The sequence below is a fragment of the Nipponia nippon genome, unplaced genomic scaffold (assembly GCF_047370975.1).
Source record: "Nipponia nippon isolate SJK-2023a ecotype South Korea unplaced genomic scaffold, ASM4737097v1 scaffold_3, whole genome shotgun sequence".
Taxonomy (NCBI): Eukaryota; Metazoa; Chordata; class Aves; order Pelecaniformes; family Threskiornithidae; genus Nipponia; species Nipponia nippon.
The window spans coordinates 11,769,196-11,785,039 of NW_028262347.1; the positions used below are offsets into that span (position 1 = coordinate 11,769,196).

At 37.4% G+C, this 15,844-nt stretch overlaps 1 protein-coding gene across 2 annotated transcripts in view; it reads left to right on the forward strand.

The window, feature by feature from the left end:
* Positions 1 to 11,085, forward strand: part of CACNA2D1 (calcium voltage-gated channel auxiliary subunit alpha2delta 1) — a 436,336-nt gene extending 425,251 nt beyond the window's left edge. For both annotated transcript variants that reach the window (XM_087765875.1, XM_087765876.1), the window contains exon 38: positions 5,763 to 11,085. In XM_087765875.1, coding sequence (XP_087622001.1) covers positions 5,763 to 5,879 — 117 coding nt within the window. In that variant the 3' untranslated portion in view covers positions 5,880 to 11,085. The remainder of the gene's footprint in view (positions 1 to 5,762) is intronic.
* Positions 11,086 to 15,844: the final 4,759 nt, after the last annotated feature.

Sequence of the window (15,844 nt, forward strand, 5' to 3'; positions counted from 1 at the left end):
ACTGAAGCCAACACAGATACAAACCAGCTGATCAGGTTCAGTAACGGCAGCTGCTTTTTTTTTTTCATCAAGGGTAACAAAATAGTCTTTATCACCTCCTTGAACAGCTTGCGCTTACTTTGTATATGCACAGTGGTTTTGTTTGGCATGCCTGAGAATAGAGAAGAACTCTACAAGTTTTTAGCCACTTCTGGGAATGTCTTATTTCCATCAGCTCCCAGGGATGTCAGTGGGAGCTTTGAAGGTGATTAGCAGTCCAGAAAACTGCCTACATCTTGATGGGATTGGCTGTATCCCTGATCTATGTGTGGGTAGCTGTACAGCTTTGAGAGCTTTGTGCGGCAGTCCGGACAAAGGAGGGAAACACAAAATTTATGAAAGACCATGCATTAGAACTTGAAATGACTCGAGTAAAAGTAAAGGTGTTCTCCATGCAATATGAAGCATTTAAAATTTATGCTTATAAAAGGTATACCTTTGAGGTAACCAGCTGATATCAAAGGCCAGATCAGAAGCTTTTTGGCAGATACGGTTGTTTTATCCTTTTTATAGTCAGTGTAGCACAATGGGTTCTGATAAATGATTAAGGTTTCAAGACAAATTTTTAGTGCATTAAATAGTGTACTTCTAAAGGAGTAACAGGTATGTGTATAGACTTAGACATGTATGCGCATGTATATGTATCTATATTTCCATGTATATCTTTAAAATTATGGACTGGCACTGCCTTCAAGGAAATGTTGATATATAGCAATGAATATACGAGTTTGATACTTAACAATGAATATATGGTTTTAGAAAAGCATTCATTTCCATTCTGCAAGTGCTGAATAATGTTCACAGCGTGTGATGTTGTAAATTAACCCTCTCTAGAGTTATCATAGTAAGGCATGACATGAAGGAGATGACATTTGCATTTGACACTTCTCTACCTCGAGCATGCAAAGAAATTTGACATGTGACTTACTAATGCAAGGAATTTCTGATATACTCCTGATGAAATGCAACTGGCTAAAAAGGATTATTTCCAATTTCTTTTCCAATTCTTTTTCTCTTCAAAGAGAAATAATTTACAGAATATTATTTTGAAGATAACAAATAGAGGTTATCCCCAACTGATCTGTTGGTTATTCAGGTTTTCTGTGTGACTAATGTAGTAGTAACTAATGTAATGTGCTGGAAAATTTCAGTGAAACTCCTTAAAAATAGTTCAGTGTCTAATTGCACTGGCAGACGTAAAGATAAGGTAAAGATAAGACGAAATGTTGCTATGTAATTTGTTATAAGAAACTTTATAAGAAATCTCAAAAATAACATTTATAGGAAACAGTTGCAAAGTTTTCTTAAAGCTCAGGAATAGGGGAAAAGTTTTCAAAGAGGACATTTTGAAGACCATTCAAAACTGACGTTTTGCTTAATCTGGTTCCAAATTAATGATGGGATCCCACTCATTTCCATAAAACTGTTGATCTTTTGAATTCATGTAAATCAGCATGTAATCAGACTTTCTCTTTTTTTTTATTTACATTTCTTGTAATTTTCACAACAGTTAAAGCACACAAGAAAAGTGCAACGTGCAATGCTGGGGAGGAAAAAGTAATTTAGATAGGATGTACTGTACCTTCTTTGCCACTACTATTTTTGTCTTGGCTTAGGACACAAAAGAATAACTGATTCCAGAGAGAATATTTAGAAATTGTTCTTGGCAGAACTGCTGGTTTACCACTGTAAATTGGTCTACAAACCTCAGAAATTCAATGTGACTTTCATCAATATGAGGTTAAAATCTCACCAACCTTGAAATATGTGTATAAACCTTGTATACTTTTGTCTAGTACAGTTTAGCTCTGTCATTCATAAGAAAAAGATGCCTTTCCTGCATGAGGCTTCCAAGACATTCTCCACTGTTGTGAAGCTGTGAATCTTTTTTAAACTGCTCTGTGTAGTCTTAGGGAGAGAGCAAAGCATATTAAAATATTTCTTTTCAATCCAATAGGGATACTACATAGTATAACTGTTGAATGTAAAAGCAGTGCCCATAAATTGTGACGTAGTTTAAAAAAAAATCTGAAAAAGCAAATAGAAATGGGCAACAGAATGGAGTTTTTTTCAAGTATATGTAGTGGTAGGCTTAATTCATCAACGTAATTTACCCAATATTTGGTCTAATGGAGAGGCGACATGAAAGCTGAGTGCTGTATAATTCTATATGTGGAGGTCCATCTACTCTATCCATACTGAGTGCCATTTTCACTATAATGATATTTTCCCCTTCGTATTATGCACAATTTTGTTTAAGATCTTCAATTTACTTCTTTCTTACTCTCCAGACATCTCCCCTTTGTTGGAAAATTTTAAACCTCTTCCTTTACTTTAGACTATTTCTTCAAAGATGGCTCTTCTAAGTAATTTCAGTGATAAGAATCTTAAATACCAAGAGGTAACACTGAGTACTGTTCATTGAATTCATGTGAGAAGAAACTTTTACTGATAATTCTGTTTCTGATGGTGCTCACTGTGCGGAAGAAGCAACAGGGTTATTTTTAGGTGCTTTGAATAGAAATAAAGCTACATGACAAGACACAATGCAGATGCAAAAAGAGACAGAGCCAAACTAAATAAACCAGAAAGTTCAGTGCATCTTCAAATCTTAGCATCCTACTCCAAATCTGGTGCAGCAGAGTTCACTTATTACTTACTTGTTGACCGGAAACCTTAGGAATTTTGAACTTGTAGAGTGCAATCAACTAAAAAAACAAAAAAAAACCCTAAGCCAAAATTGTAGAACTAAATTATAAAACTAACAGATGACAGAGACACGTCTGGAAATGGCTAATGACTAAAGAACTAACAGCTAATGTGAGCTATTTGCTTTAGGACAGAATGATTTTTTTTTTCTTCTTTTTTTTTTTCTGAAGAACTTGAATGCTGAGTTTTGTTTTGGTTTTTTTTACATCCAAGTTTCTAAAGGAGACTGTTGGTGAATGCTAGAATTCCTAATGACGTAATGAGTCTAATTTGTCTGCTTTATCTGATTTTCTTTATATGTATTCCAAACTGATTCTGATTCTTCTGACCTCTCTGCTTTAAAGAATGCATTGTGTGTGGTGGGAATCTCATTGAAGTCTTCACCCCTTAAAAGTGACACAAAGAACTCACTGAATTCCTTTGCTGTGCCCTGTAATCCCCAAGTTCCCTCTTTACACCTCTGTTATCAAGCAGTTTCCCTAACTCCATATCTGGCTTCATGCTTTTGATTTATTCAAAACTTTCTACTATCGTTTTCAGTATATTTTGCAGGGAGGTCATCAAAAATTCTTTATCAGCCCTCCTAATTTCCTGTTTATATCTAATCTGCCATTTTTATGTGCTTTCCTGTTCTTGCCCATTTGAGTAAACTTGATTTCTTAAATACTGACCTTTTCCCTATGACAGTGTACTTAATTTCCCTACTGATTCATGCAGGGGTGTTTCTTTGGGGTTTGGGGTTTGTTTGTTTGTTTGGTTTTTTTTTGGGGGGGGGGTTGCTGTTTTTCCATTTGTTTGGGGGTTGGGTTTTTGAGGGAGGGAGTGGGTGGTTGATTGTTCTAATTATAGCATTCATTTTACCTGGATATCTAAGGCATTATTTCTAAATAGTCTTCTGTATCCTTGTGAGGGACTTGCTTTTTGAGATGCTGCTTCTAGTTTTTTTCCTGCTTTCTGCTTTTTGTTTGATTGTTTGTTTGTTAAGGGTTTCTTTTCTGTTTTCTTGGTTTTGGGGTTGTTTGTGGTTTTTAACTGCTCTTGGTAATTTTCACATAGTTCCCTTTCCTGAAATTAGTATCTTTTGTTTTGGATTTGTTTGGCCTGATCTCTCACACAACAATGCTACATCCTATTGCATTGTGGTCTACGGCACTACTAGAGCTATGCTATACTATACTACACAGAGCAGCTCTCTACTAATAATTTTGAAGAGGGCCCTGTGCACCACTAAAGATTCAAAGACTGTTTGTTCCAAAAAGCAGTCATTTATCATATCTAAAAATGTGATCTCTACATCTCTTTTTGATAAGGCATCGATCTAGTCTATATGTGGCTTCTCTAATCTCACATATTTCATATCAATCTTTCATGATTGATATTGTCACTTCGATCAGGTGGTCAGCAGTGCAATCCTAGTATTACATTTTTATTATTAGACTCTGAAATTTCTTATCCACAGAGATTCCATCACACTTTCTTTTTCCTGTAGTACTTTTATGCTATTCCACTTTGTATCATCCTTTGCATACTACCCTTCTGCTGTATGTCCTACACTGCCATTCTTACAAAGCTGGTAGCCTGACAATGCTCTTGTCTTACTGATTATTCTCCTTCCACCGGGTTTCTGATATGTGTATTGTTTTGGAATGGTTCACTGATGACTTTTCTTCGTTCCTCCATCTTAATTTTATGTCCCTAGCATTGGTGTAGAAGCACTTGAAAGTTTTGCTTAAGGATGTGCCAATAAATTAAAGGTGTTTTAATGACCCTTTCTTATTTATCCTGATTGTACTTTTTATCCCCAACCCTCCCGAGCCTTTTCTGAGGCACGTTGAATATTAGTTACATGTGCCTCAGTGGCATGTCAGTCTGAGCCAGGAGCTGTACCATGCTCGTTGGCTTTCCTCCGCTTTCTGTTCTAAAACCTTTTTAATTTCTGTGCCAGCAGCCAGGCTCTGTTACTGTTAAGGTTCAGTCTGTCCTTCCCTGCATATGTTCCTCCTCTTCAAGAAGATTCCCCAGCTCCTAATATACCGAGGTCCCTTCCCACCTACACTGTTGTCTTGTCCTTGGGGGCTTGGAATCTCTTGGAAAATGGAAAGTGTCTTTTTATACTATGGGTACAGAATACAGTGAAAACAAGAGGAAAACCAAATATTTTCAGCCTCAAGAAGGTGTAAAGATGTTACAGACTTCAGAACAGGTGTCAAATGTATTTCAGCCAGACTAATGAATAGGTCCATAATGTGAAAGGTATGATGCATTATAGGCAATGTGGGACCAAACGATTAATGGTAAAGAGGAATGGGGAAAAGAGGCGTGATCGCTGTGTGGCATAATGAATAGTTAGGTCCACTGATGTGTGACAGAGCAGTGCAGCTCAGAGTGAGCCCTCAAACAGGCTGGTGTCTTCTCTACAGACTGCATCAAACGTGTACAGAAAGCCAACAGAAAATTTGGTTCTTATACTTAAATACAGGATCAGAGACAGAGAAAGGATTTTCATTCTCTTTGATCATATCTTCACCTGCAGAGCATATTTGTTTTAATGTGCGGTCATGTTGATGAAATGAACATGAACATATTCCAGTATTTGTTTTCTGACCTTGAAAAGTTACCTGTTCTTCCGTCTTTCCTCACAATGAAGTGATACTCAAAATCTCCAAATCGGTGTAATTTTAAGGAATATAGATGTGGTTTACTGGGGCCCCCAGGTATAGCATTTCTTGTTTGATTGTGTAAGTGTCCCATCTAGTTCGTAAGTGACTGCAGGAAGCCTTGTAAGTATTTAATCCTCCCATGCTTATAGTTAATGTAGTAATGCCACTCTTTGTATCAAAAATCAGACAAACTTCCACGAATTATTTGCTGTTATTTTAGGCAAAATAACATATATAAGACCCATAAGGATGCCTCAAGGATAGTTCAAAATGTTGAAGAGTTAAATGTAGATTGCTTCTCAGGAAATTTAATTGTAATTAATGTTAAATGATTTCCTCTTTTCTTGTCAACAGGAAGATTCGGCCGACTGCGGTGGTGTCTCTGGTCTGAGTCCATCACTGTGGTCTGTGGTAGGAATTCAGTTGGTCCTGCTTTGGCTGTTATCTGGCAGCAGACACTGCCAGTTATGACCTCGCTAAACCAAAACCTGCGTAACTTAATCAAGACCTGGCCAAAACGATAGCCTCAGTTTCATTTTAAAAAGGGTCAGCTATTCAGACAGCAGCAGAACAGCAGTGCTCGTGTCTGGTTATCACTCGCTGTGAGACTCATAAAGGCACCCACGGTGGCTGCATGTTGGAGTGTCAGATCCTTAAACGTGTGTGAATGCTGCATCATCTATGCCATCCAAACAGAATTCTGTACGTGCTCCATTGGGGAATCTAAAAATTTTTTTTTTCATTTGTTTGTTGTTGTAATCTTGATGACTTCTTCATGTAAAAGGGCTCCCCTGACAATAGCTTATGCATATGATTTTAATTTCTTTTAAGCTTTGGATATCTTGAAGATTTATATTCTTTTACATAAACAGTTATTAAAAAAAAAAAAAAAAAAGAAAACATACTCCCCAATATCCATTACTAGCACCATGATGGCTGCTTTGATCAGTTTTGTCCAAACTAGTTGAGTAAAATGAAAATATTGGCTAGTATTCATCAGAAGTTCAGCATGATTGAAAAGCTTTATGATGAGTGGTTTATTCTTCCAAAATGAATCAAATAGCAAGCTACGTTTTGGTAGGTTGATAAATTGTTAGTTTAGGAAGGAGGGAAGGAAGGAAGGAGGGAAGGAGGGAAGGAAGGAAAGAAGGAAGGAAGGAAGGAAAGAAACTTCTGTTTTTAAAAATATAAAGGTGCTTGAGAGTTTAACTAAAAAGTGATTCTCATCTTAAACTTGGTGTCATCTTTTGTCAGAAAAATGTTAATTTCAATGTAATATTCACCTCCTTTTCACAATGCAGTTATATATAAAGCTAGTAGAATCCTTCAAAGGCTCAAACAAAAATGCTTGTGAATAAAAAATGTCTTTGTGATATTTGAACGTTGGTTTCCAAGGGTATTTTGCATGATGATGATGCTATGTTATTGTTTTTCAGTTTGTTTTCTTTGATGGTAGAGTATAGTCCATTGAAAAGGTAACTGAGTGATTCTTTTATTGTGTGAGAGACTGAACATTGCAATGTATTGCAATCAAATCATATTAAATTATATTATGAAACAGAGCTCTGAATATACTGTGCAATGAAAAAGCTGAGAAAATAGGGTAAATTTAGCTATCGTAACAAAAGGGTTGAGTTGGATTTTTTACAGAATAGTGATCTCACATGAAAACCTGTGTACAGATATTTTAAGTACATAAAAATCAGATTTAACACATTTATTTTTGGAAGTATATGTTCTCTAAGGTTCATTTCAGGTTCCTCCTTTGTTTCCGTCATATAAAAACACCTGTAATATTAAAACTTCTGCTGTTGCTATTTATTACTGAAAATAGCATATTTAACAGCAAAGTGTCCTGGTTGCTGAGATTAGAAAAACTCTAAACAAATGGGGAGCCTTGAATCTATATGTATGCATATTGATACTTGATTGTGAATAATAATTTTAGAAGTTGTTTTTATACAACCTCATTGGTGATACAGATTGGTGCAGTAAATTACAATATTACAGTGTAGCATAGTGTGGATGCAAAATATGATTTGCGCTTTTTTTCTAGTTTTCAGAACTAAACAGTATTGCAAGACAGCTAAACCAATGAATGTGCAACTCTGCTGGTATTGTACAATTCTGCTAACAACTGCAATATGCAAATATTAACATGGCACAATACACTAGCTCTTTAAAAAAATAAGAAAATGCAAAGCATTGGTATGTATATGCTGGTAATTGATTGATATAATTTTGATCATGCCAAAAGCTTGAAGAAATAATTGGGCATGCATTAATATCCTATGAAAACTGAAGAAGCTACTCAAAGCCGTGGCATGGCTTAAAAGATCAGATGTCTACTGTAGTTGTACCCATGGCTGGTTCACTGTTTTTGTCATGTACCTTGGCTCCAGCTGTGTATTTTCTCATGTTTGGGAATACAGTGAGTGAAAAAAATAAAACCTGACTTTTTGTTCAATGATCAGATTTAGCTTTTTAAAAAATATCTCTAGTAAAGTCACGGGGTTAAAGGTACAATTAACTGTGTTGGATGACTTCAGGTCCTCAGGGAAGGTGAGCTATTTTTGATAATATGGGTGAAGATAATCTTGGAGCTCTTCCTTCCAGTCATATTACTGCACTTCTCTTCACCCTATCACCAGTTACCACCTGATAAAAAATTGACTTGAGTCTTTCTCATGCTGAGACTGCATCCTGTATTTTTCCTTAACATGGTCAATTGAAATTTTATGGGAGGAACAAGTTTTGTAGGATTAGGCCAATACTTACTACACTCATAGCTTTTACTCTAAGATTACTTAAAATACATATTAGCTTGCATTTTGTGCTTCTAATTTCTTGAAAGAGTGTCAGTATATTAAGTTCTCTACAGTTTCACTTAGCTTCCCAAAAGAAACCCTTCATGGAAAAGTTACATTATTTAACATTTTGGAACAATTTGCTTACGCTGGTAGGCCATATTTTGAGTTACTTAATAAAGATTTGATTAGAGTCTGTAGGCAGAAAGAAAGATGGCACAAAGCCATGCTGCCACAGAAACCAACTGCGGCTTTTGCTCTCATCCAACTTCCCTTAGAGTGCTGGAATACAAAAGGAGGGAGAAGCCCATGCCATGCAGACACATGAGCCTTCTTGGCTTATCCAAAGAGGGAAACGTCCTTTGTTCCTCTCCTCTGCTCCTCTGTATGACCTGAAGAAACGTGTTTCTGTATAAACATTTAGCCTTCCAGCCATTATACCTGTCTGATAGAAAACTCAGGATCTGGCCCTCCCAGAAGGGCTTTGTACTGTCCCCATAGAACTCAATACTTTAAAAAGGAAAAAATGAAATTTTGGCTTCTTTTTGCAGAAAGCAATATATAGTTTGATTATATCCAAGTGATGGTCAAGATTTTTTAAAATGCACTACCTAGATATCTGCAAATTACAAAACACAGAGAGAAAATGCAATGTGAACTTTAACTATCTCAAAATGTGAACACCAGTCTGTTAGAAATAACTTGCACGAATAAATACATATTCTCATGCAGAAGACTATCCTTACTCTCACATAATGCATAATAGTCATCTTCTTTTGTCTGTGAGAGACGAAACTTGATCCTAGGCTTTAAATTGAGACATTTTCAAATTACAATATGTTGTAAAAAGTTTTTTTCTTTTTAAAGCCAGATAAAAAGCTCTGTTCATATTTGCTTAGATCCTTTAAATAGCACTAAGGGAACTGTTGGGACTGTTTCAGTTTACACAGAAGTCATGCAGCCTATTGTATGTCTGACAAATAACCACCATTAAAGTCGTTACAGCATGGTACTGTGCAAACATGATCTGAGGACTTAACATGAAAGGTTTCTTTCTAGTTTTTCATTTAAACAACCAGCATTACTGCCAAAACACTGACCGTGGTCCATATTTGTAACAGGTTTTTAACATGACATAGCAGGTTCGATTGACAAGATTTTTAGGTCCTGTACCTTTAAGATTTTAGTATGATCTTTTTCATGTTTCTAATGCTTGAGGCTTTACTGCTTAACTTGACAAAAAACAGTGTTGCTGCCATTTGTAAGTTTTCCTATAATATTCCTTTTACTAACTTAAAAACTGGCCTTACTGGGTTCAAATAGGCAGTATCCCTTTTAAGTGACCTTTGCAACCCAAGTGTTACTTGCTGTGGTTTTTCGGTATCACTGAAGAGACGTTAAGACCTTTTGTTCCCATTAACACTTAAGCTCAGAAAACGTGCTTAGTATGTCTTAATTTCAAAACACAACCTCAGTCTCACTCGTCCTAAAAATTCAGATGCTAGCACACTGGTTATTCAGAAGTATATTAATGCCTCCAAGGCTCTGCAAAGCACTTGGGTGGTTTTAGAATGTCAACTGAAGGTGAAATCTTAATAACTCCTTCCTTAAGACAAATTTTACCCTAGCTTCATCAGACATCCAAGCCTTTAACAAAGGCCAGATTTATTATTTTTTTCATACCGCAATGTTAATATTGTTAATACTCATTGTACACTACTGTAAAAAGATTAAAACAAAGTGTCTGAAAGCAATTCAAGAGTTTTGAAAAGTTAGCCTCACCCTCTTCCCAGCTACTTGCATCTGTCCTGTTTATGGTTTAAAAGAAAAACATCATCTTGAAGAAATAATTTCACTGAGGCTAAAGGGATACTGTCTTGTTCAGATGCCATGAAATTGCGATTGTGATCTGACAAAGCTGTCTTCTCTTCTTGTGTTGTATGGAATGTCTGGATCATGCTTTCTGGGATGTTTTTATTGAAATGCTCAGTGTGCGTTTCTGCAAAAAAAGGCTTGATTGCTCTTACAAGGCAAGCAGGTCTTTCTCCCTTTTCTTGTGTTCTCTTGACACTTTTGTGGAACTTGACAAGCCTGGAAAAATATTTTTTTGTAAAAATTTGTACAATAATGTTATAAAAAGTTTATAATCCTAGAACTGTTGTGTTAATTCTTGTGCAAAAACAGTATATTCAGAATAAAAGTTTATCATTTAAAATCAACAACTACTTTGATTGTTCACTCTGTATAATAAAAACATGTAAATAAGAGCCTACATAATTTGCTATATAATACTTCTGAGTTGGCTATATAATTGCACCCAAGTGTCTGAAAGAGAGAGATTTTCCCATGCGGAGACAGTGACTTAAGTCGCTTTGTATTGGGGTTCAAAAGAGGATGTGCAGCAAACCCTCATTTCTGCTTCATTTGTGGCTGTGAAAATTTTAAAAAAGCTAAAAAAAATTGTAACCAAGGAAAACCGAGAGTCTGTAAAGCACTCAGTAAAACAATAGTCTGCAAAGCATCTGAAGTAGCCCTGTTGTTCTGAACAATTGTGGAAGGATTGCCATTTACTAACTTGTAAAATCGAAATCGAAGGGGTCATTCACATGCAGAAGCAGAATAAAATCAGATGGCTCAGATGGGTGCTGCCCAAGTTGTTGCCTGACTTCTGACAAAGATTTGCTTCATGCTTTATGAATCAGCTTCTGTACTGCTGCCGTTCTCAGCTAAGCATTAAATTCAAAGTGGATCTATGTACCTTAATAAACAGGCTTGAGATGTTCAGGAGTTGCTTCACTGGGTTTTCAGACTTACTGTGGTGGCACTGGCAATCTCTGTCAGAAGGGCAGGGCAGATGGCTGCAAGTGGTAACTGCTTTGGAAGCCTGATTTTAATCCTTGACTGTGTACGTGTCAAAGCCCAGAGAATGGCAGTTGTAAATTACTGCTGGATTTACTGAATCCCTGCGGAGTCAGATAAGAGAGTAAGAAATCAAATGCAGATTCTAATGCTGCAAAGTAACAGATCGCCCATGTGGAAATGCTAAAAGGCAGCACATGACACTGCACATCAACATCCAGATATTACTGGCCTCAACTAGATTAACACTGCTGCCTAACTACATGATTACCCCCACATGCTGAATGCATTGTATCATGTTTTCTGTATGCTGACTGCCATTGAGATGTAGAAATAAAGAAAATGCAAAAACCCCTTCCTGGTACACGTTTAATTTAAATTGTGTATTACAATACACTATTCATTAAGTACCAGGAGCTGACTCCCTCAGAAAACACAGGGTTTCTTCCCCCACTTCTGGAACTTACAAGCATCTTTGACCTCTTCAGTTCAATTTGGGAGTGGCTGCACTGCAGTGAGATATTCTATACTAGTGCCTGGTGCAAATCAAGCCAGAATACACTTGGCCTATCATATCATGTTATTTTGAGAGATGATTTCACATTGTCCAATGCAGCTCTATTGCTGCTAACCATCTACAAAAATCAAGAATTTATACAACACTGATGTTATAAAACCCCTTCACTGTCACCTCTATTAGCCCCATGCTCCTTGTGTTGCTCGACTGAACAAAATGCACACCCTAAATGGTACAACATTTTCTCTGCCTGTTGCAAAAGACATTGAAGACAATGTTTCCCTTTCCCATGGGCTATTAGGAGCTTTTGTTCCCAAAGTGTGTATGGGGGAGGAGGGAAGGAAAATGAGATTTCTTCAGAATTATTTTATCTCAATTCTAACTGTATTTCTTCTAAATGTTTTATATATATATTTCTCAGTTTTCCTGATTGAGAATATCACATTCCCAGAAGCTGACTGTTCCTTTTGAAACCTTGTTCTGAAGCCCAGAAGCCTTTTTGTAAAGGCTCTGCTTTTAATAGAGCACCCACACCTCCCTTTCTTTTGGGGTTTGAAACTCCTTTTCTTTGGATCGCACAAGCGTTTTCTTGACTAGATCTCCAGTGCACATCCCATGTTTTGTAGAACAGATATTTGAACTTGGGGAAATGGTAAACATGTTTGTGATTTGTCTCACCTGACTGTAGTTGTCTGCAATTAGTCCTGAGTTCACTCTGCAGTGAAAAGAGTTGAGGAGCTTGCTGTACAAGCCACTGGTCCTGCCCAGGGTTTCACCATCTGCGTTAATGATAGGAAGGTGGATTTTTAAAAAAGAATTTTCTACTGCTGTTTTAGTAGTATGCCTTTTCAAAGACAGGAATTATCACATTAAGTAAAAGCTGCATCTGCTACTCTAGCCATTCCTTTCATGTTTGTTTTTATTACAGGCTGTTAGTGCTACTAGTTTCTGACAGCTGTTTTGAGAAAGGAAATATAAAACACAGGACTTCAGTGGTATTCACTCTTCTTTTCAAGAAAATCTTTCAATTATTTTTTCAGTCACTGTATTATTTATTTCGTAAACAGAATGAAATTTATGGAATTGGGAATGGAAGCTATCTCAGAACTTCCATTTTAACTTTTGTTGCTTTAACCCAGACTCTTCTTGTAACCCAGACTCCTGTGATCTCAGCCTCCATTCTGCGGCTTGATTATTTAAAAATAAATTTTTGGAGCATTGTAGTACACACACACACAGGGTAATTAACATGCTTGGAACACTGACAATTAGTACTATGTTTTGGTATGTGTGGTTAGCATGTATGATTCTTGTAAGCTATTTTGAGAGTCCAAGAAATTAGTACTCACTATGGTGAGGGTTAGTCAGTTTGCTCTATAAGCTCTTACATCTTCAGGAATCAATTAGCTCTAAGAGAAAATTGCAGGCAACTGAGGTTCAGCTCTGCCTGGAAAGATACTGTAATACCTAATTTCAAATGGCCTGGAAATCAGGAGCGTTCTCCCGTCCTGCTTACCTGCAGTCTGCACAAAGGATAAAAGACTCCATATAATGGCAGGGTTTGCTTTTGACATCTTTTGGGAATTCCAGTATGGGAAATAACATGCATGAAATCTTTGAGAACCTGGGGCTAAATCATACGCAGTGGGATTCACTAGGTGAGCACTAGGTGACTCACTAGGTGTCTGTGCTCCTGGGCTGATCAGTGGGGATCCACGCAATATAGTCGGTGGGGAGGGAGAACTATTTGGACGACCAGCCACTGGGGGTTTGATTGCAGTTGCAGTTCCACACACAAACTTTCTATTGAAATCGAGGCATGAGGATGCTAGATCCAGAGAAGGACAAACCAAGCAGTGGAGATATATTAATTCAAAACTTGATTCTTGTTTTGCTGGATCAAGCTAGTTCCTAGGATCAAGGTCTGGGCTCAGTAAATTCCACCTAAGGGAAGACAGATGTGAAACTTAGGCTTTTAGCTACCAGAGAATGATACAGATTTATGTCTGCTTTAACAGCCATTGCTATGCAGACATAGTGGAAGAGATGCCAAACTCCAGGTCCTGAGCTTGTTTTGGTGGCTGTGGTTGGAGCACAGTCTGGGCCAACACTGAATTCCTTCCAAAGTGGAGGGGAGGTAGTGGTGATGGTCAAGGGGATGTTACTCATCTTTTGCATCGTGTGCTTCCACTTAAAGTACTTGTCTCAAAAGCGTAAAATCTGTTTCTAATCCGCCTTTAGTCTGAGGATATCTGTGAGAAAGGGAATCTGAGCACTTACAAACAGAGGCAGCGATGAAATCTAGCCTACAAGCTAGATGGCTATCTTGACTGGTTTCACCATCACACTGTTGAAGAAAGGTCTACAATAAGTAGAAAAGCAAGCAGCTTTAAACTTTTTTTTTTACTTTTTTTTTTTTTTTTTTAAGAAATTGTTATCACTTCATTATGGTATGAGAAGAAACGGAGAGGTAGGTAGAACTTGAAGACCTAGAGAGTTCTGGAAAGGTTAGATATTTCTACCTATGCGGAAGGCAGTGGTGTGCAGGATATTCAGCATGACAGTTTTGTGTGTTTGGTCCCAAATTTTGTCTGAGTCACATTGTAGTTCTTAGGTGCTATGATTTGGGATTCTGAAGTTAGACAATGTTTCTGGGACATTTCTAAGTATGGCATTTATGCCATTAATCACTCGAGTTTTTCTTTGGCTGAGTTTTTATATTTATGTCCAATTCCAATCTAGCAAGTCACACAGTGTCAAGCTTTAAAGCACATCCTTAATTTTCAGTGAATGAAAAGTCTCCCCATCCACAAGAAAAGCAGCTTTGGTTTTAGTAGACTATTTTATTGCTTGGAAAATGTGTTGCTCATAGATTCAACCAAAAATTCCATATCCATTTGTGATTGTTTCCAACTTTGCATAATCCTGTAGCTGAGGCAGTAGCATGGAAGAACGGTGGTGCCGGATTGCTTATTTTGAGGATCAGCTGGACACTGCTTTAGCTGTCAGCCCATGGTAGAGTTCAGAAAGTTTTCTTTCCTTGAACCTGACTTGCTGTGCAACCAGAAATGTGAGAGTAACACGGCCAAGAGGAAAGCAGATAAGAAAACAATTTGTAGTTACAACAGCCTTCAGAGAGGGCACGTCTGGCACCAGAGCAGTGCCTGCTGCTCTCCCTGAGGTAATCTGCCAGGAATGGCGATTGCTGGGCAATGCCAGCACTGCCTGGTGATTCTCTGGGAGTGATGGGAAGAGCTGTACACTGAAATGAAGCAAACTGGTGTATCTGTCTCTCTGTATCCCTCTATTAACAGCAGGGAATTCAATGAGCTACAGCATACCTGAGTTTTCAGATGCCTAAAATTTCACTGAGAAAAAGTGTAAGAAAGACAGAAAGAATAGCTTTCAATTGCTTCTATGCCTCTTGAGGAATGTAGGTGTTAAACTAAGATTTTAAGATATTAAGATTTTTTGGGGGAAGTATGCATGTAGACATAAATATTTTTATGCCTTTTAGACATTACCCATGGGCTTCTAACAACCTGCTGGTATGCTTTGCTTCCGCAAGGTCAAACAGCCCTGCTGCGCTTTTCTGGGGCAGATGACATGAGTAAAATCATGCTTTAAAGCAGCCTGTGTGCAAGGCCTCCTCTGCAGAGCATGAAGGAGAACCTACAGCAGGATACTTGATTTTTTAGAATCTGGAGTTGAGTGAAATGTCTTAACTAGAAACTGGCCTTGTTCTGAATGAAAACCTACACTGGGCACTGCACAGATAGCCACCTTTATTGTTTCCAGAAGAAGTTGTCTCATGTAAATGGATATTCTGTTACTAGAGGGCTTTTATTTTTTTAACAGCTTAAACAATAGCCATGTAAAAATTACAGAATAGCGTGGAATGCTATATTTTATAGCTCAGCTGTATTCACCCTGCTGTAACTAAGACCCTGGACTGCCTTCACCATAGCTGAGGCCTTTGCCTGCAATGTGTAATTCAGCTGATTTACACAGTCCAGTGGATCCCAGAATCAAGTTCCAAACCAGAGCAGATGATAACAATGGTAACAGTGGAACAGTTTGGTTGTTGGTTTTTTTTTCCCCACTAAGCACAACCAACCAACCAAAACACCCAGATTATAAATCCTTTAAAACGTAACAAAAAATATACATGATTGAATTGATTGCCATTAGGAAACACAATATTTTTCATTGCTTCCTGTTAGTATCTTTCTGCACTGTGGGTTTTTTTTCCA